The 20454-nt window shown below is 42.7% G+C and overlaps 1 protein-coding gene across 2 annotated transcripts in view; it reads left to right on the forward strand.

The window, feature by feature from the left end:
* ARID1A (AT-rich interaction domain 1A) overlaps positions 1-20454 on the forward strand; it is a 72592-nt gene that overhangs the window by 21678 nt on the left and 30460 nt on the right. For both annotated transcript variants that reach the window (XM_087820235.1, XM_087820236.1), the window contains exons 2-4: positions 6700-6912; positions 9020-9472; positions 10515-10631. In XM_087820235.1, coding sequence (XP_087676361.1) covers positions 6700-6912; positions 9020-9472; positions 10515-10631 — 783 coding nt within the window. The remainder of the gene's footprint in view (positions 1-6699; positions 6913-9019; positions 9473-10514; positions 10632-20454) is intronic.

A 20454-nucleotide genomic window follows, 5' to 3' on the forward strand; every position in this document is an offset into this window, starting at 1 on the left:
ACTGGATCAACAGCTGCCGCCTGTCCCTGTAATCACAGGAAGCTGAGGCCGGTTGTCTTTGTATGAGAGCTCTGAAGCCAGACAATAGTTTGTGCTGGCGGGGCCATGTGGCGAGTCATGTGACCCCGGGGCTGTTTTCTGCTGGGGTCCTTACCCATCTGTTCTCTCGGCTCTTTCTGGGTTATCAGGCGCCAGTCCAAGTCCTCCCAGGCAGCCAGCTTCATGGCCAGAGATTACGAGCACTAACCTTCCTGGCAGGGGCGGTGTGGCTTCGCGTTTATGCAGATTAGCCATGTGTTTCTCACTTCAAGGCGTTCCACAGGAAAAGCCTTTTCCTGTATTTGGCTCTCAGTGGGCGGTTCCCAGTTTACTGTACTGGGACTCAGCAAGCAGCAGGCCTGCACGAGAGGGATCACAGTACACTGGCCCCCTCCCATTCCACCTCCAGTACTACGTCACCACAACACAACTGCTCGTGCTCTCATACTGTTGGTGTCATTCATTCGGTGCCAAGATTGCTTTAAAAAATTCCCTTGGCCCCAGTTCAAACAGGAGTACAGCTGGGATGTGTTAGATTTTAGGCAGTCTGCCCTCAATTTGAGATGAGTTATAAATAGCAGTGCCGACTTCCTTAACTACCGCTCTCTGAGGTAAAATGCAGGTTAATTACTGTGGGAATCAATTAGGGGGTTCTTTCGATTAAAGAGCCAGGGATGCTTTTTAAAATTGTTATTATTAAAAGTCATACAACAAACCTGGCCAAGAATAAATTGAAAGCACAAGGAGTAAGAAGTAATATGTAATTGTCCAAAATCCAAGATTAGGGCTCTAGGTTTATACTGGCCCCAGCTAGTTGGTATTTAGGAAGACAGAACAAATGGTAGTCAAGACTTCTTTCTGATGGACACCTTTTGGCAATGCTGGCCCATCCCTCTCTTTGGTATTCTTGCCAGTCCAAATCTGGCTCCATAGAGTTGCTGCCTGGTCACTTCTTTCTGCATCTTTGGATTGGAACTGAGGTCTGGAGCTTTCCTTAGTTGGACTTTTATTTCAAGAAATGAAGAAGTTTCTCTTTTCCTAACGCAGTGCCACGTGGTGTGGTGCATTTTGGTGAACAGTAGCTTTCTGATGCTGTCTTCTCGGCTATCTTCTCAGTCAGTCTTGGTCAGATGTTGGAGAATTTGAAGTCTAGTCTGTTATATCTCAGCAACTCCTGAGGGTCATTATGGCTTTCCTTGGTGCAATAAGAAGTTGTAAGGGATTCCATTAGCCCACTGGTCTGGAGGGTTTGTAATTCCATTTGCTTGGGACAGGGGAACTCTCTACACATGTGGTTAGTCTGCAAGCTGCTCTGAATATATTCAGAGGGACCAGCTTGCTAGGCATCCTTGCCTTTGATGCCCCTAAACTGCATCTTTTGATGCATTTCATTTGGCAGGCAGTTTGTAACACAGCCAGTGATCTGGAAAGAGATAAGTGGTGGATGAAGATGGGGGTGGGGGTTCTTATGGCTCTTTTCCCTTTTTTTATTTTTATTTTTTATGAATGCAGGAGGGTATATAGCAGGGGGCCTGACTTCCCTGTTCCAAGGGGGCAGCATTTTCTTCTCAATTATGTGTCTTTATGGCAGAGCCTTTGCTTTTGAAGTGTAATCACAGTAATCTATTCCTGTGGTTTCCCATTGAAAGGATTTCCTCTCTCTTTCCCAGAGAGCAATCTCTTGCTCTTTGCAGCCAGAGTTTGGTTTTTCCCATTCATTGCCTTTTCCTTGGTGCCTGCAGACTGCTGATACTGGCTGGCTTTTCTATCTTGCATGTAGCAGGGATTTTTCTGGTCTGAAATTGCTACTTTAGAATAAACTGATTAGTGAAGATTTAAGGCCTGTCTCTGTTTTAAGGTTTTGGAAGATGGCATTTCATCTATAACTGCAAATTACAAATTTTCACAATAGTTTTAAATGTCAGAAATGTGAGTTAGGTCCCTGCCCACCTTCCCTTCTGATAGGAGCAGATATTTAACTTTGACATGAGAACAGAGTAATCTGATGGTTGGAGCTGAATATATTTTAGTTTGCTAAGCTCTGCATATTCTTACTTTATTTTATTGATTTGAGAGAGAAAAACATCAATTCATTGTTCCACTTATTTATGCATCCATTGGTTGATTTTTGAATGTGCCCTGACAGAGTATCGAACCTGCAACCTTGGCATGTCAGGATGACCCACTAACCAACTGAGCTACTGGCCAGGGCGCTAAGCTGCATGCTCTGTATAACACTTGGGTGAAGGGAGGGGATCAGAAATCTGATGTCCAGGAAAGGGAAATGTCTTAATTTTATTTTTAGACTAAGAATTTCTTTGACTTGTGTTTACTTTTAGTCTGCAAAGATTTCCTAAAATTGAGGAAAGAATCCTTAAACCCTTTAGTAAATAGCTCCTGTGTAAGTAGCTGTCCTCCATGGGGGGGTACAGCTCCCCTACTGTGAGAGATGAAAAGGTAACTTGCTTTTTGTTTTTAAGCAGAGTACTGGGGTATGCCTGTATAGTTGGAAGACCTCTCTGGTATAGGATGGCACATAAGATTCGTCTCAAAAGTGTGCTTGTTCTCCCTTGGCTGTTTATTCTGCCCTCACCTATTTCAGTGCGACTCACTTTTTTTTTTTAATCCTCACCTGAGGATATTCTTTCCATTGCTTTTTTTCTACCCTTAAAAGTCTTAACCAGGTTTAGAGTGTGCCCCTGGCCCCTGTGGGTAGATGGTTTGATCTGGGTTTTCTCTCTATTAGTATCCCCTACCCACTTCTTGCAGTGGGGCAGCCTGGCATGTTGAAGTTACTGAGCCCTTGCTCTGCACGTGGGGTCTTTGAAAATAAAAGGCCTGATCTCTGGCTTTCTACAACTTAGTCTTGAGAGAGTCAGTCAGTTAGCTGGTCAACTAAGTGATAAACCTTATTCTGACTGAATTTACAATAGGACATTTAGAAATGTGAGAGATCAGAATGTACTGAAGAAGTAGGAAGTAGCTTCATGTTGAAGGGTTGGGTTTCTGCTAGTGGAAGCCATTGTGGACAGGGCAGGGCAGAAGGGTACCATTGTATAGAGCTAGGCCTGCTCCGTTATATGGGGGACTTTGGTGTGAGACTGAAAAAAATGTGTAGAACTGGGGCACGCTGTGGAGTCACACAGAAGCGCACTGTTTATCATCATCATAATTTTTAATCCTTTCCCAAGGATTTTTTTTTTTTTTTTTTTTTGAGAGAGAGAAACATTGATGTGAGAGAGAAACATCGATCTGTTACCTCTGGTATGCACTCCTACCAGGGATCAAACCCTCAACCTAGGTATGTGCCCTGATAGGGAATTGAACTTGCAGCCTTTTTGATGTACAGGACAATTCTCCAACCAACTGAGCTACCCGGCCAGGATAATAGCTACTGTTTATTGGACATTTAAATACCAGACATTGAGTGAAGTGTATTGTGTGCATTTTAGATGAAAAACTGCTGTGTTAAAGGTCAGGCAGTGATAGAGTTAGGATCTGAACCCTTGTCTGTGGATTAATTACACTCTTTGCTCTTTCTATGTGATACTGTACAGGATGTTGTAATAGGATAATAGGTAGGAAGTATGGAGCTGTTAAGCAGGGAGAGAAGAAAATGACTTTTGAGCATATACTGTGTGGTCCAGTATAATAGCCACTAGCTACATGTGATTATTTGAATTTAATTAAAAATAAATAATTTAGTTCCTCAGTCGCACTAGCTATATTTTAAGTACTTAATAGTCACACATCACAGAAAATTTATTGAGTAGTGTTTCTCCAGATCATTGGTTCTCAGCTAGTATACAGTCATCCAAGAATCTTCAGGGGTAGGGGTGAGAGGGGCCCAAGCCCTTCCAGACCCACTAAATTGAAATCTCTATAGAGAGGCCCAGGCATTTGTGAAGCTTCACAGAAAATTCTCATCTGTAGCCCTGGTTAATAGCTACTACTCTAGAAGCTCCATGGTAACTATGGTAACGACTGCCCCATAGGTGTTGTGGGAAGACCTGGACTGGCAGAAATACCTGGAGTGGGCTCATCTCTGTTCAGCAAATGTAGTTCCTTCACCTGAGGGCCACATGGACAGCAGCTGTAGTGTGGGATGAGATAAGGATCTCCTCGTTATGTGTGCATGGTGCGGCCTTGTAAGCCCCTGATCTCTTTACAGGAGAGAATGGTGATTTTTGGCTCCAGGTGTACTGGGGAAGACCACATGCTATTCATTACTTACTAGTCCAGTTGTAATTAAATTTGAACTTCCTAAAGAGTCCCAAAAGAATTCATGTAGCTCCAAATTATGATTGGGAACATTATTAGAGCTTCTGATACAGAGGCAGGACTTGGCAAAAATTGTTTTTATTATGTCGGAAATAGAACTTCAATATTGACATGTAGTAGTGATTTGGGACATGGTTTTACTATGATTGTAGTTTAGATGAGGCTGCTCCTATCATCACTGTTACCTTTGTAGCAAGGTTTCAGCTGCAGCCTAGAGAGAACATCACTTCTACTTCTTTCCTTTTGATATTTAGAAGAATAGTCCTGTGGCTTTTTGTCTTATCTATTTTCCTCATGACAGCTTGACTTTCTCTATTATAAAACACTTAGGTAGTACTCTGCCCCCCGCCCCCAAAGATATGTACAGAGAATCAGTTGTTTGAATGCCGCCTCTTTTTGTGTGTGAGTTAATCCTCACCCGAGGACATTTTTTGCATTGATTTTTAGAGAGGGAGAGGAAGAGAGAGATGGAAACATCGATGTGAGAGAGAGACATTGATTAGTTGCCTCCCAAACATGTCCAGATAGGGACCAGGGATGGAACCTGCAATCCTTTGGTGTGGGGGCCAACGCCCTAACCCAGGGGTGGGAACCATTTATTTGCCAAGGGCCGTTTGGATATTTGTAACATCATTCACGGCCATACAAAATTATCGACTTAAAAATTAGCTATGAAAAAAGCTCCTAGATTTATTGAATTTCGAATCCCACCTGTGATTGCCTTGGCAGGTCCAGACCAAATGATTTTGTGGGCAGTATACAGCCCATGGGCTGCACATTCAACACCCCTCTCACACCAGCCAGGGCTGCCCCCTTATTTTGGAGGGGTTTTTGTTATTTTTAACATCTTACCTTAAATTATAATTTATTAACTACAGAATACCAAAACTACATATAATATAGACCTGTGGTTTTGTTTTTTTTTAAATATTTTTATTGATTATTAGAGGCAAGGAGAGAGAGAGAAACATCAATGTGAGAGTGAAACATCCATTGGCTGCCTCCTGCATGCCTCCTGCTGGGGATTGAGCCCATGAGCTGGGCATGTGCCCTAACTGGGAATCAAACTGGTAACCTTTCTGTGCACGGGATGATGCCTAACCACCTGAGCCAAATCTGTCAGGGCTAGTCCTGTGGTTCTTCAAGTATCGTCCCTTGGCTAGCAGCATCAACATCTCTTGATAACTGTTAACAAATGCGTATCCTAGGCCTGACATGAACCTACAGAATTAGAGACTCTGAGGGTGGATTCCAGCAGTATGTAGTTTAACAAGCCGTCCAGGTGATTTTGATGCATGCTAAAGCTTGTGAACCACTGAACTCCTTCAGAGTTGATATTCAGGCCCAAAGTATTAATATCTATTGCCCACCCCAAATTTAAGATTTAACTTTCATGTTTTATGTCAGGCCTAGGCTTACTCTCCAACCTGGGTGTATCTATTTGTAAGATGCTTAGGGAACCTTACCCCCTCCCCTCCACACCAGTAGATATAGGTAGGCATTTCTGGCAGGGGAAAGTGTTCTGGGGCTCTGTCCTATATAGTTCCAATAGGATAAAGTTATGTCAACAAGCGAATGAGCTCATTGAACCTGTTGCCCCACAAAGGACTGAGAGAAAACTATGTTTGTAGCCAAACACCTGTGACTTGAACTTTGAGCTTTCATTATTAATGCTGTGCTGTACTTCTATATCTTGTTCTTTGAAGAGACAAAAGTTCTATCCTCCTTACACCCTCAAACTCTTGAATATTAAAGGAGATGAACTTTTCAGGTAAGATGCACAAGGCTATAAGTTAAAAGTCACAGTTCCCTTAACAACAGTAACTTAGCCATGTTACCCATTTGGAAGAAAACATAAATTTAAGTGCTTGCGCCATAGTGCAAACAGGCTATAGATATGCAAGAAAAAAAGATTTCACTGTTTAAAGAATAGAAACATCTAGGTGCTTGTGTATTTGAATTTCCAACCATAGTGTTGAAGCATCAGTTTTGGCGTTGAACAAGATCATGGCGCAAAGTATAGTAGCACTGTCTTCTCCCAATTGCAGGGCCTTTGTTCTGATTTTCTACACCCTAGAGTACATATATTCATTGCTCCACACCTGGCCTGTCCTTTGGATCTTAAGTAATACCACACTTACAAGGCAGTAGTATATAGCTTACAAGATGCTGTCACGGACCAGTGGTATTTTCATTTTACATATGATAAATCAAGGTTCTGAGGAAGATTAAATGACTTGCCCAAGGGTTACTGGATCTGTACCATTACTTTTTCATAGTAATTGTTTTTCTATGTGGTGTATAGACCTGTATGTTTGGGTTCATATTGGCCAGAGGCCGTGAAAGCTTCAGGTTAATGAAATGCTCTTTATTTTGTAGCCATCCAGTCCAATGGATCAGATGGGCAAGATGAGACCTCAGCCATATGGTGGAACTAACCCATACTCGCAACAACAGGGACCTCCATCAGGACCACAGCAAGGACATGGGTACCCAGGGCAGCCATATGGATCCCAGACCCCGCAGCGGTACCCGATGACCATGCAGGGCCGGGCGCAGAGTACCATGGGCGGCCTCTCTTATGCACAGCAGGTAGATGGTGACTCCTATTACTTTGACCCTTAATCTGTCCAGGATCTGGTCTTGAGCTATAGAATCAGAACATGTCTTTGGCCTTTTGGCTGGAACCTCCATCTTCCAGTAATTCGTCATAATGACTAACACAAAGGGAAAGAGGAGATGCACCAGATGTATGTTCTCTAGGCTTTTTAGAAAACATAGTTGTTTATTTGGCCACATACATACAAATCTACAAGAAAGGTGATGTAGACATCAAGAGAATGGACACTTCAAAAAGGAATCCCCCACAAATGTTACCATAGCAAAACTGGAGGAGTCTACAGTGTCACCCAGCATGCAGTGGACATTGTTGTAAACAAGTTAAGGGCAAGATTCTTGCCAAGAGAATTAATGTCTATATTGAGCATATTAAACACTCTTTAAGAGCTTAGATAGCTTCCTAAAACATGTGAAGGAACATGATCAGAAAAAGGAAGCCAAAGAGAAAGATACCTGGCTTCAACTGAAGCTTCAGCCTGCTCCACCCAGAGAAAAACACTTTGTGAGAACCAATGGAAAATAGCCTGAACTGCTAAAGTGCATTCCCTATGAATTCATGGCATGATAAGTGTTAAAAAAAAAAAAAAAAAAGATCCCTGTACTATTAGGGGAAAACAAACATATCTTTGGCTTCTAAACCCCTTGAAAGGAGCATAGGCCAACTTGCTTTTAGTTAAAGTGTGCTACTTACAAGGCCAAGGTTATAGGCACCATCCCATGTGTACTGGAGGGAAAACTGCTCCCTCCCTGGCCACAGGCTGTACATATCTGTCTTATTCTTTGGCCTGCTTGTACCCACAGAGTGGTGATCTCTGAATGAGTTGGGAAGAAAGAAAGGTAGTGGCTGAGCACCTATTCAGTGCTACCAAGAGAAACCACTCATACCATGTGTCCTTTCTGGTTCACAATGAATGTTTAGGAGGGATGGGAGTAGAAGAAAAAGGGAAGATTGAACAGTTAGAATGCTAAGTGCTGTTAAAATGTTAAGATTTTTCTCCTTTTGTCTGGTCATCTGCACCATTATCTTTTTATAGTCATTTTGTCTTAACTACTTTTTCTACCATTTATATTTGAGTGATATTCGTACTGAAAATGGTGAGGGACAGAATATAAAACCTAACTTTACTCCTAAAACTTCAAAGCAAAGTATGCCTTTAAATATTAAAAAATGGGGTACTATCACGTTTGTTTCAATGAGAAAATGGAGGCAAGACAGGGTAGATATTATTGTTGGTGTTTTTATTTGTTTGTTTTGCCTACTTACCAAATGTATTCCCGGTGTCTAGAATAGTGCCTGGTAAAAGTAAGCAGGTAGGTTCTCAAATATTTTTTTGAATGAAGATTAAATGGAAAAGAGAACCAGAGTAGCTTAGTGATTTGTACACTGGCTGGATTACTAAACCTTAGGTTTTCAGTCAGTTGAGCCAGGCTGCTATTGACCATTCACTGTGGCTAGGATACAGGTTCCTAGGGCTTATAAAAACAGTCCAGGCCATGATAAAAAGAGTAGGCCCATGGTGAAAACAGCTACTCTTAAACTCTTATAAATTGCCCAAACATTAAATAGTGTAAATTTTCTGTGGATGAATGCAGTCCACTTGTAAATAAACCAATTGGTAATCCAGCTTGGCCATCCTTCCTGACTCATTTTAGACAAGGATGGTGGAAATACTGTGGGCCTTCTAAGTGTGAGGCTTGCCTTGCCTGCTTTCTATACCCATTTGCAGGGCATAGCTTCTGACAGAATATCTTATCTTTGTTTTTCTTTTGTTCTTAATCCTCTCCTGAGGACATGCTTTTATTGATTTTAGAGCAAAAGAGGGGAAGAGAGAAGGGGTGGGAGAGAGAGAGAGAGAACCATCGATGTGAGAGTGAAACATTGATCAGTTGCCGCCTGCATGTGCCCTGACCAGGGATTGAACTCACAACCTGTGTGTGTGCCCTGACTGGGAATCAGACCCGCAACCTTTCTGTGTACAGGATGACACTCCAACGGACTGAGCCACACTGGCCAGGGCTATCACATCTTTCTTCATCCAGAAGAGTCAGTGCTAAAAATGCATCCTTTCATTTCCTACAGATTCCTCCTTATGGGCAACAAGGCCCCAGCGGATATGGTCAGCAGGGCCAGACTCCATATTACAACCAGCAAAGTCCTCACCCCCAGCAACAGCAGCCACCCTACTCCCAGCAACCACCATCCCAGACTCCTCATGCCCAACCTTCATATCAACAGCAGCCGCAGTCTCAGCCACCACAGCTCCAGTCCACCCAGCCTCCATATTCCCAGCAGCCATCCCAGCCTCCACATCAGCAGTCTCCAACTCCATACCCCTCCCAACAGTCAACAACCCAGCAGCACCCCCAGAGCCAGCCCCCCTACTCACAGCCGCAGGCACAGTCTCCCTACCAGCAGCAGCAACCTCAGCAGCCAGCATCCTCGACCATCTCCCAGCAGGCTGCGTACCCTCAGTCCCAGTCTCAGCAGTCACAGCAAACTGCCTATTCCCAGCAGCGCTTCCCTCCACCACAGGTAAGATGCCCCTGCCCCTTTCTTTTTTTCACATGTAACCACAGACAGCTTGGGGGTTGGTGTCATAGAACTTTGCCATACAGATTACTTCTCTAAAGTGCACCTAAAAACCAATTAAACTTGATAAACATGCTAACTGGATTGATTGAACTAATAAAGGCATAACCTTAACAGCATTAAAACCTTTACCCCTCCTTACTGATGAAGAAATAAGGCAATGGAAAATTGCATAGACAGATAAATTGAAGATAATGGAACAGATTTTTTTTTTTTAAACTAGCATTTAGAACTTGGGCATCCAACTAAATTTGGTCTTTTTTAAAAACAATAAATTTGGGAGGCTATACTGTACATTCATTCTAACTGCTATTTCGTTCTGCTATTGCTCAAAATATTTGGGCCCCTTCATATGAAATTGCCATCAGAGCTTATAGCACACTCTGTAGAATATTCTCAGTGGTGGCAAATCCTTTTATTTTTTTGAGGATGGATTTGATTTTTGGAAATAGCTATAATTTATTTGTAGCCATGTCTGTGAACAAGGTAGGTGATGAAGCCTACCTTGGGCTTTATTTTTTAAAGAGCAGAAAGAGGAGAAATGACTGATGATAGATCCTCTAAAGATTTTGTGCATTGGTGGCATTGTTGGAAAACTATCTCCTTCCAAGGCAATGACTTTGAAGGAAGTGGTAGTCATTTTAATGCGTGGGTTTTTTGTTGTTTTTAAATTAATTGGTCTCATTCCTTCATAGATATAACTTAGTTAGCCAGACTTTAGAATTTAACCCCAAGGAACAGCTCTCCCTGTGGGTGGCGATAAATGGTGAACAGTGCCATCAGAAAGTCTTACATCCACTGTTGACATTCTTTTCTGGAGAGCCAGACCTTGTATTTTTCTGCCTTCAGATGACATTGTGTGCAGGTGGGTAGTCTCTCCCACCCAGCTTCCCCTGTATGAAAGTCCCATAGCCCTTTCATCATGAAGCAAGCTTACCTGGTTGTCAGTGCCAGGCCTTCATAGCTTTTGTTTTTCTTGTTTTAGGAATTATCGCAAGATTCATTTGGGTCTCAGGCATCCTCAACCCCCTCAATGACCTCCAGTAAGGGAGGGCAAGAAGATATGAACCTGAGTCTTCAGTCAAGACCCTCAAGCTTGCCTGTGAGTATGCCTGCCTCCCTCTAAAAGATGATGGGAGGCAGAGAGGAAAGCAAAGAAAACTGGTTTCTGGTTGGATGTTTTGGTGGTATTAAGCTAAATGAACAATGAGCTATTCCTTGAATTCAGGTTCAAAATTCTGAATAGGAATTTATGGACTGACCTCGAAGAGTGTCTGGTTTTTGGCTATCTGCGCAGGGAATAGGTTTGTGATCTCAGTTTAGAGTTTTTTGTGTTTTTTTTTAATATATCTTTAATGGTTTCAGAGAGAGGAAAGGAGAGGGAGAGAGAGATAGAAACATCAATGATGAGTCATTGATCAGCTGCCTCCCACACGCCCCCAACTGGGGACCGAGTCTGCAACCCGGGCATGTTCCCTGACCCGGAATCGAATCCTGATTGCCTGGATCCTAGGTTGATGCTCAACCTCTGAGCCACACCCGGCCTGGCTAGAGTTTTTGTTTTTATTTTTAAATATTGGTCTCTTAGACATGGACCATACGAGAGACAGAGAAGATGGAGATGTTGGAAGCACTGTCTGTTCTCCATCAAAGTTCAGAGAAGTCTCAGTGGGTTTTTTGTTTTTGTTCTTGTTTTTGATTTTTGGGTTGTTTTTTTTACTTTACTGTTGAGGTCTTAATTTTAGGTTTTTGTCTTAGTGTTCAGCTAAGAGGTAGGATTTGGGGTGCATTCAGCATGAATTGTCCCATTGAGCATGGACAGAATAAAAGCAGATTTTCTGGTTGGTGTTTTGTGTGAATAGGTGCTTTTGTCTAGTAGAATGCTTGGTGCCCAGATGCTTGATGAATGTTTATGGAATGGATTGACTGTATCCTGAGAAAGGCAGTATAGTCTGCTGATTAAGAGCTTGGGCTCCAGAGCCAGAGTTCCTGGGTCTGCATTTTGATTCTGCCATTAACTCTGTAGCCTTGAGGAAGTCACTTCACCTGTCCATGCCTTAGTTTCCACATCTGTAAAGTAAATCTAAAAGTATCCACTTCATGGGGATGGTTATTAACATTAAAGAGGTTAATATAGAGAGAGTGCCTGGTACGTTGTAGGCATCCATAACGTCATCATCCAAGAGGGCATAGGGGAACTGTACTTGATACCTGAAGGGCAATTTGCACCAATCATTTTATAGTTGGCTGGTTCTGGGAACACTTACCCTTAGTCTTAGGTCTGCTACTACATGTGGGCAAGTCGCTCAGGTTCTGAAAACTAATCTCAGAAGTGAAATGGGCTTCTCCAAAATCTAGTAAGACAGTAAGTAGCAAACTCTCCCATTACAATTCTGTTTCAGTTAGGAATGGAAATTCAGCTACACATGCCCATGCAAGAGTCTTTTGAAATTTTGATTCTACTTGGAATTGAAGCGTCTCTCTTCAGTTAGTCTGACTTGGGGAAAAAATGGTTTCTGGATCTTTGAGTAATAGGTAGGAGGCAGGAGTCTTTATCATGAAGCTTCTCCTGGTTTCTCCTGAAGATCTCTGAGCCATAACCTTAGTAGGACAGGGTCTGTGGAATCCCTCAGCACCTGTCATTTTGGCTTCTCAGGCCAAGATGAAGAGCCACTGTCAGATTGGACTCCTGAGACTTTCTCAGCTGAGGATTTGGGGGAGGAAGTGTCTGAATAAGGCAATCGCTTTTTGTTCTTTTTTCATTAATGTCTGTTGCAATTCTTTTCTGCATTCTGAACTCACCGGAATGTGCTTTTCAACCTGATTTAGTCAGACATGTGTAACCACTCCCTCATCATCTATGGTCTGTGGCTAAATCTGGGTGAGGTGCTATTATAGCAAGAACCCAGATTGGTGGATTTATGCCAGTGCTGTAAGTTGCTCCCCACCCCATCAAATAGTTTCTGCTTGCTCCTGGTGACCTTTTAACAGAACTGTATGTAGTTGGTATTTTTTTTAGTCTTGAGAAGCCTAGCATACAAACACATTGTATGTCTTCTAAGAGTTGAGAGCCTTGTACTATTGAGACCAAGAGCTTCTGATTTGACCTACTGAAGTGAAGGTGCTGGCAGCTTCTTGGGCCCAAGGGAGGGTTGTTCCTAGGCAGCCAATCACAAGGAGCATTCCCAAATTCAGGCTTCTACTGTAGATTCATCCAAATGGGTCATTTGCTCTGTGGTGGAAGCTCCATGTGGGAGGTGAGCTGGCTGGGTTATTGGCATCTTGTTTGTTGAATTGCTTTTTATCCTCTGCTCCTTGGAACAAGAAACAAAAGGTGGTTTTTCTTTGAAATTTTGGCTTAATGCCAGATTTGCCTAGCCAGGCTGGAAAACAGTCACATCTGAAGAAAGGAAACGTCGGGATTCCCTACAAAGGGCCCTCTCCTTTCTTCAGCAGCTGTGTTAAGGGATCCTGAAGGTTTGCCAGTGTATTCCTTTACTCAAACACCTATTTGTGTTTGGCTCCAGAAAGGATGCTAGGCTGACTGGAGCACAGCCCCTCCAGTTTCCACATCACCCTCTTCACTCACTTACCTTACCATTTAGCCCTAAAAGCAACATGATTGTGACCCTTGATTTAAAGACTGACTGTGGTTTCTGATCCTGATTATTACAAAAATTAGATTTTGAGGAGTTTTTGCTCAGCTGTTAATGCCAAACCATTTAGCTGCTATTATTCTGATTACGTTATCCTTCTATTTAAAACCTCTCAATTGTTTTTCATTAATCATAGAATAAACTCCCAAATCCTTAATATTACCTAGGCTGTCTGTCCGTCGTGTTGTGCCCCCCCACCCCCACCTGTCCCATTTTCTGATTCAGTAGGCCTGGTGTGAGGCCTGAGAAGTTGCATTTCTAACATGCTTCGAAGGTGCTGATGCCGTTTGTCCAGGTTTGGCTCTTTGAGAACCTTTACTTTGTCCTATTTTGCTTTCTGCCTTGCTCTCAGCTTTCTCTCAGTTTTTGTAAGGCCCCATGCTTTTTTCTGCTTCCAGACCTTTCTTTGCACACACTCTTCTCTTTGACTAATATACTTCTCCTTCTAATTCCCTCAGTTCATATTTTAGACTGCATCTTCAAGATCATTTCCTCAGCCCTGGCCAGTTTGGCTCAGTAGTTACAATGTCGGCCCTTGGACTGAAGGGTCCTGGGTTTGATCCCGGCCAAGGGCACGTACCTCTATTACAGGCTCTGTCCCTGGCCCTGGTTGGGGCGTGTTTGGGAGGCAACTGATTGATGTGTCTCTCTCACATAGACGTTTCTCTCTCTCTCTCTCTCTCTCTCTCTCTCCCTCTCCCTCCCCCCTCCCCCCTCCTTCCCCCCCCTTTTCCCCCTTCCACTCTCTCTGAAAAGGAATGGAAAAAATATCCTTGGGTGAGGATTAAAAAGAAAAAAGATCGCCCAGCCGGGCGTGGCTCAGCTGTTGAGCGTCGGCCTGGGATCCAGGAGATCGGGGTTCGATTCCCGGTCAGGGCACATGCCCTGGTTGCGGGCTCGATCAATGACTCTCTCATCATTGATGTTTCTCTCTCTCTCCCCCTCTCCTTTCCTTTCTCTGAAATCAATAAAGATATATTAAAGAAAAAAAAAAGATCATTTCCTCAGAAAACTTCTTCCTAATCAAGCTTTAAAACTTAAATAACTTCTATGATGGCTTCACTAAAAAGGCAGTTTTTATTTTTTAAAACCTGCAGTATTTAACAGGAATTGTACCTGTTTCAAAAAATCTTATTTTTGACAGTGTGCTACTGATGACAATTGAGTATTGTTAATAATATGATAACCAACACAATTCTGTGTATTGGCACTGACACTTCATTGTTTCTTCTAGTGTGGCTGTCTGAGCATTAATAGGTTGTAATACACAATATTAAAGAAAAACCTGCAATATTTAAGACATAAAAAAGTGTAAAGAATAATGCAGTGCCTGAGTACTCATCTGTAGAAACTAAACCTTGCTGACAGGTAAAAGCAACTTATATAAGCTTCTGGGGTCACTTCCACATCCTTGTAGACAGAGAAGCACCATCTTGTATACGAGGTTTCTTTGCTCCATGATGCCAAGAACATTTTGCTGATACCTCTACTTACTTGGGTCTCTTCCACTAGGTGGTAAGCTCCTGGAAGGCAGGAACTGTATTATTGACCTCTGTGTCCCAACACCTATCATGTGAATCCCAAGACTGGTGGATCTCTATCTTGGCTGCATGTTAGAATTACCTGAGTAGTGAATGATTTTTAAAATCAATGGCCAGGGTTCACGGAGTTCTGATTTGTTTGATTTGGGGCTTGGGCTTGGGCTTTGGTGTGGTTAAAAACTGTACCTGAGTGATTCTGATTTGCAGCCCTGATAGAGATCTATTAGTCTAAACTGTGTCAGGTTTCTGTGCTGTAATAGACTGTCTTAGCACCCATGCTTCTTGTCAGTGTTTATCTCAATATTAATTTTAGTAACTTATTTAACGCAAACTCAGTGAGGGCTGACTTGCTCTGTCTTGCTCATTGCCATCATAGTACCTGGCATATAGTAGGCTCCAACTCATTCAACGGAAGAACCTGAGCAGTATCCATTACATTGCTCATCCAGAAAGTGTATGTCTGACGGGACAGCTTGACCATATTACCAGATTGTTGTTTTCATTGCTAGAGCAAGGCAGGTATTACACATTGTTATGTGATGGCCCAATCTCCATTTTAGAGAGTGGATTAATTTATTTGTGATTCCTGACAGTGACTTAGAAAGAATTTGGGGTTAAGGTTTGTCATTTATCTTGTAAAATAGCTACCACTTCACCTTATATTAAGGGATGGATGAGAAAATCTCCAGGTGTTTTATTAAGTCTTTAATTTTCTTTATTTTGGGGCAGAATCTTAAGGGACTCTGAAAATTGGTATCTGACTTTTGACTATAGTCATTTTTTGAGAATGAACTTTAAAAGCTTCTATTTTAGTGATTCAAGTGTATGTGGCTTCCCTAGAATAATGAATACTTCCCAAATTTTTCTTACTGAGGCACATTTGTAAATTTACATTTTAGTCTTGAAAGTTTACCTGGGATAAGGTTTCCATTTAGCAGTGGAAAATGGATATAGGATTGAAAGCCCTGATCTGGAAAGGTTAGCTAGATTAGTGCTTCTCATACTTTAGCATGCAGTAATAATCGCATGGGGATAAATTAAAACAGATTACTGACCTCTACCAGAAAGATTCTGACTCAGTAGGTGTGGGGTGGGACCCAAGTATTTGCATTTCTAGCAAGCTCCAGGTGGTGCTGGAGTTGCACATTGCTATACTTAAATAACAGTGAGCTTAGATAGTCCTTTGAAAGGGGAAGAAAAAAAATTATTAGACTAGGAAGCCAGGGGTAACGTGAATAATAACGGTGACGTACAGTATAGTTTGACTCTTGATGATCTGGAGGTAAGACAGTAGTGGAAAGAAAAGAGACTTGGGAGAGAATGGCTACCTGCAGCTGTGGCCTCAGTGCAGTTTATCCCTGGGCTAGGACAGCCCTTGCATTGCCAGCACCACCCTGGGAGCACTCCACTCTGGTGCCCATCACTATATCCCTTCCTAAGTTGGTCACCAAATCCTAGTTTACCTCAGAAATGGCTTTTGAATCTGGTTTCCCTTGTCTTTCCCCACTGCCCTTTTTTTTTTTTTTTAATCCTCACCGAACGGTATTTTTTCCATTGGTTTTTCAGAGGAAGTAGAAGCGAGCGGGCGGGTGGGCGGGAGGGAGGGAGGACACAAACATCTATGTGAGAGAGACACATCATCTGGTTGCCTCCTGGACAGGCAGGGCCAGGGATTGAGCCTGCAACCAAGGTACATGCCCTTAGCTGGAATCGAACCTGGGATCCTTCAGTATGTGGGCCAACGCTCTAACCATTGAGAAAACCAACCAGGGCTCCAAAAGGTACTGCCTTTAAAAAAAAAGACTGATTCAACTTGGAAATACACATCTTTATTCTTTTTTTTTTTTTTTTTTTTTTGCTATATCTTTATTGAATTTTGGGGAGAGGAGGGGAGGGGAGAGAGGGAGAGAGAGAGAAACGGCAGTGATAAGAGTCATTGATCAGCTGTCTCCTGCATGCCCCCCACTAGGGATTGAGCCCACAACCCAGGCATGTGCGCTGACCGGGAATCGAACCAAGATCTCCTGGATTGGAGGTCGATGCTCGACCACTGAGTCAAGCCAACCGGGCGCCACTGCTTTATTTTAGGCCTCTGTTGTCCCTCATCTGGTGTCTTGCCACAGCCTCCTGACAGTCCAGTGTCTCTTCCTTTTAAGTCAGTCCTCAACGTGATCACCTTAAAAAATCAAACCTAGCAAGTAACATTACTGCTTTAAAACCTCTGACTACACATTGCCTATAGGTTTAAGCCCAAGTGTGACATACAAGTTCCTTTGTAATCTGGAGGATGACAATTATTTTTTTAAGTAGGTATGTTTCCTGTTCTTGGAGTAAAACCTGGTGTACTGTTTGCTGTGGGTGTTATATTGAAGGCAGGTAGGCAGTAGTAAGGGTTGAACTTCAGTGACTTCTGAGGTAAACCGAACTCTTAAAGTAGCAACCATGTACTTCTGAATATGACATGGTTGCTACCCTCAAGGATCCTCCTCTGTTTCATTAGTAAAGTAGATAGAAGAATGTGTGCCTGTCAGAGTTTGGAGAAATCAGTGATCCATTTATGTCTAAATAGTTGAGGGAAGACATCATGGCAGAAGTTTAGAATGATATGGATGGATACCATTTAGGTATGGAAGTACTTGTGTGGTTGGAAAGGAAAAGTACAGCCTGAAGAGAGGCCAGGTGGGGGTGAGGTGCAGTATGATGACATTTGGGGGGCTGGTCAGAATCAGGCTTCTTGGGGTGTGGAATTACAGCAGGAAAGCTAGATCATTAACCTGGTGGGCTAATAATTAAGGCATTTGGATCTGATCTTACAGGCCTGCTGATATGTAATTAGGGCAATAACATGATAAAACTAATGTTTTACCAAAATGATCCATTGATGTGTAGTTTGGTTTGAAAGGGGAAGAGTCTAGAAAGGAGATAAACTTAAAATACTTCTGGCAAGAAGTGTGGAGTTCTCTCTCATTTGTGTTGATACCTAGTCCCAGTTGTGAGATGTGCAGGAAAGAATCTATAAAACTGAGAATAAGTAGATTCTTTTGGGTGGAAAATTTAATGAGCTTGATTGACTGGGGGGGAAAGAAAGAGAAACCTCATTGACAGAAATAGAAAGGTTAATAGGAAAGCTCATTTTTGAGGATAAGTTAAGTTCCCTGTAGTGAGATGTCTAAAAACAAATGCTTTGTTACTAGTTGGAGATAGGAGACTGAAACTTGAATAAGAGCTGAGTCTGAATGAAGTTAGAGTTGCCTGTGTAGTGATTAATAGTTAAACCATGGAATGAAGTAGGCCTTCCAGGCCACGGAGTATGAAGAGAGGAGCCAGATAGAGAGGCCTGGGCAATGCATGTGGTCATTGTGTAGAAGCACCACCATATAGCCGGAGAGATTGGAGGAGGACCAGGATTGTGTCATATTTCTGGAAGCCAAGGGAGTGAGGAAGATGGTCAACATAAGATTTATATTTCAAGTAGTATAAAGTTGGATTTGTCATGAAGAGGTTATTGGGATCCTTTTTAGGTAGGAAGAGGACCTAGTTTCTGAGGACTGGTGGAAAGGAAACGAGCAAGGGAAAGGTGTCAAGTAAACAGCACTCTTGAAAGTCATTGAAGGGGAGGAGGCAGCTGAGTCGTCCCAAATGCCTCAAGACCTGCATGTGTATAAGGCAGATAGCAGGGTGAAGATTGGCAGAATATTAGGAGGGTATAAATGCACACTTTTTTGGGATTCATGAGAGAAAGGAATCAAGGGCACTCACTAAGTTAGCTTATAAGAAACACTATATCCTTGACTGAAAAAATCCTAGAGGCTGCTGTTGAAGATCTAGATCATACTTGTTTTCTCTAGTTAGGTAGTCTGGAGGTTATTGATGGCAGGAGTGAGGTAGAAAACAGGATTGGGATTTTTAATGTCTGTTAAATTATTTATTATTCTTTCATCATTTAGGTTTCCAAGCCCTTCTTTAGATTTCACTTAACAACAAAGTAGCTATTATCACTCATATTTTACTACTGTGATGCTCTCAGGCCCTAAGAGTTTGGGTTACAAGGACCCGACAAGAGGAAATGGAGGGAACTATTTTGTTCCTGTAGAATCTGAATTATTTTTATTTTTTAATCCTCACCCAAGGATATTTTTCCCATTGCTTTTCAGAGAGTGGAAGGGGGAGAGAGAGAGAAAAACATTTATGCGAGAGAGACACATCGATTGGTTGCCTCCTGCACGCACCCTGCATGTGGGGGTTGGGAGGGAGATCAAGCCTGCAACTGAGGTACGTGCCCTTGGCCTGGGAATCAAACCTGGGACCCTTCAATCTACAGGCTGATGCTTTTAACTACTGATCCAAATGGGCTAGGGCTAGAGTCTAAATCTTAGAGGGCACAGGAGTAAGGCCAGGAAAGGAGCTACAGCCTATACCAGTCCTCCCAGAAGGGTAGGAACTGAAATGTACTGAGTAATCACTCCTGTTTTACATCATAAGAAACTAAGGGTCGGAACCAAGACTTGAATCCAGCTCTCTCTGATATTTCAGATGAATTATTCCTTGTAGCATCCCACCCAGTAGAGGAAAGACATGGACAATAGGATCCTCTCATTTAGCTAAAAGCCTTAATCCCTTTGCCATTTAACATTTACTAGACTTGTCCTAAAAGAAATATAGCCTGGCCGGCAAGGCTCAGTGCTTGAGTGTTGACCCAGGAACCAGGTGGTCCCAGTTTAATTCCCGGTCAGAGCACATGCCCAGGTTTCTGGCTCAGTCCCCAGGAGGAGGCATGCAGGGAGGCAGTCGATCAGTGACTCTCATCATTGATGTTTCTGTCTCTTTCTCCCTCTCCCTTCCTCTCTCTGAAATCAGTAAAAACATATATTTTTTAAAAAGGAGTATAAATGGATTTCCATCTCATTTTTGTTTTCCCAGACCTTGTGATGGAGGCACAGATGAGTTGTAAAAAGGGCAGCTAGGGGATGGAAGGGGTAGGAAAGGGAAGATGGGCAAATCCATAGGGCAAGCCTGCTGGAGGAACTAACTGGACAAGCCTGCTGGAGGAACTAACCAACTAGGGAATCACCTTAAACAGTGGCAAATATACTAGAGTTTGGTTCTTTGGTTTCCCTTGTGTTGGATGGGATCAAGCCCTATTCTGTGCCTTTCTTCTTAGAACACAGTGTCCTGATTAATGCTAACTTTAATTAGTTATATTCTTGTTACTGAAAAAATGTGGTGCATTATCTAGCAGCACAGATATCACCTGGGAGCTTGCAAGAAATGCAGGTTCTTGGGGCCTCACCCTAGCTTTATAGAATCCAATATTGTCAACAAAATCCCCAGGCGATTCACTTGCCTAATGATTTAGAAGCAAGGAGTTAGACCCTGAGAGCTGAGAGTAAAGTTTTCAAATCTGGGGACTTTGGAATACAATAAATTTTGGTGTGTCTAGTAAAATTTAAATGAGCTCTGAGTGTGGGAGGTGAGAGTGGAAGACCACCACTAATTGTTCTGCGGGTGCTTTGGTGGTCCTTGTACTCCATGCCTATAGTCCAGACTCCATTGTTGGGCCATTCACAGATCCCAGCATACCTCTACAGCCACATCTCTGGCCACTCCAGGTGTACCTTAAGCTCCTTACAAGTCCTGGTCCTTCCTGCCATTTTCCTTTTGCTTAAGATGCTGTGTCCCTTCCCGTCCAGTCGTCGTGTGCCCCCCCCCCCCCCGCCCCTTCTCTTTT

This window comes from Miniopterus natalensis, chromosome 9 (assembly GCF_054644295.1).
Source record: "Miniopterus natalensis isolate mMinNat1 chromosome 9, mMinNat1.hap1, whole genome shotgun sequence".
Taxonomy (NCBI): domain Eukaryota; kingdom Metazoa; phylum Chordata; class Mammalia; order Chiroptera; family Miniopteridae; genus Miniopterus; species Miniopterus natalensis.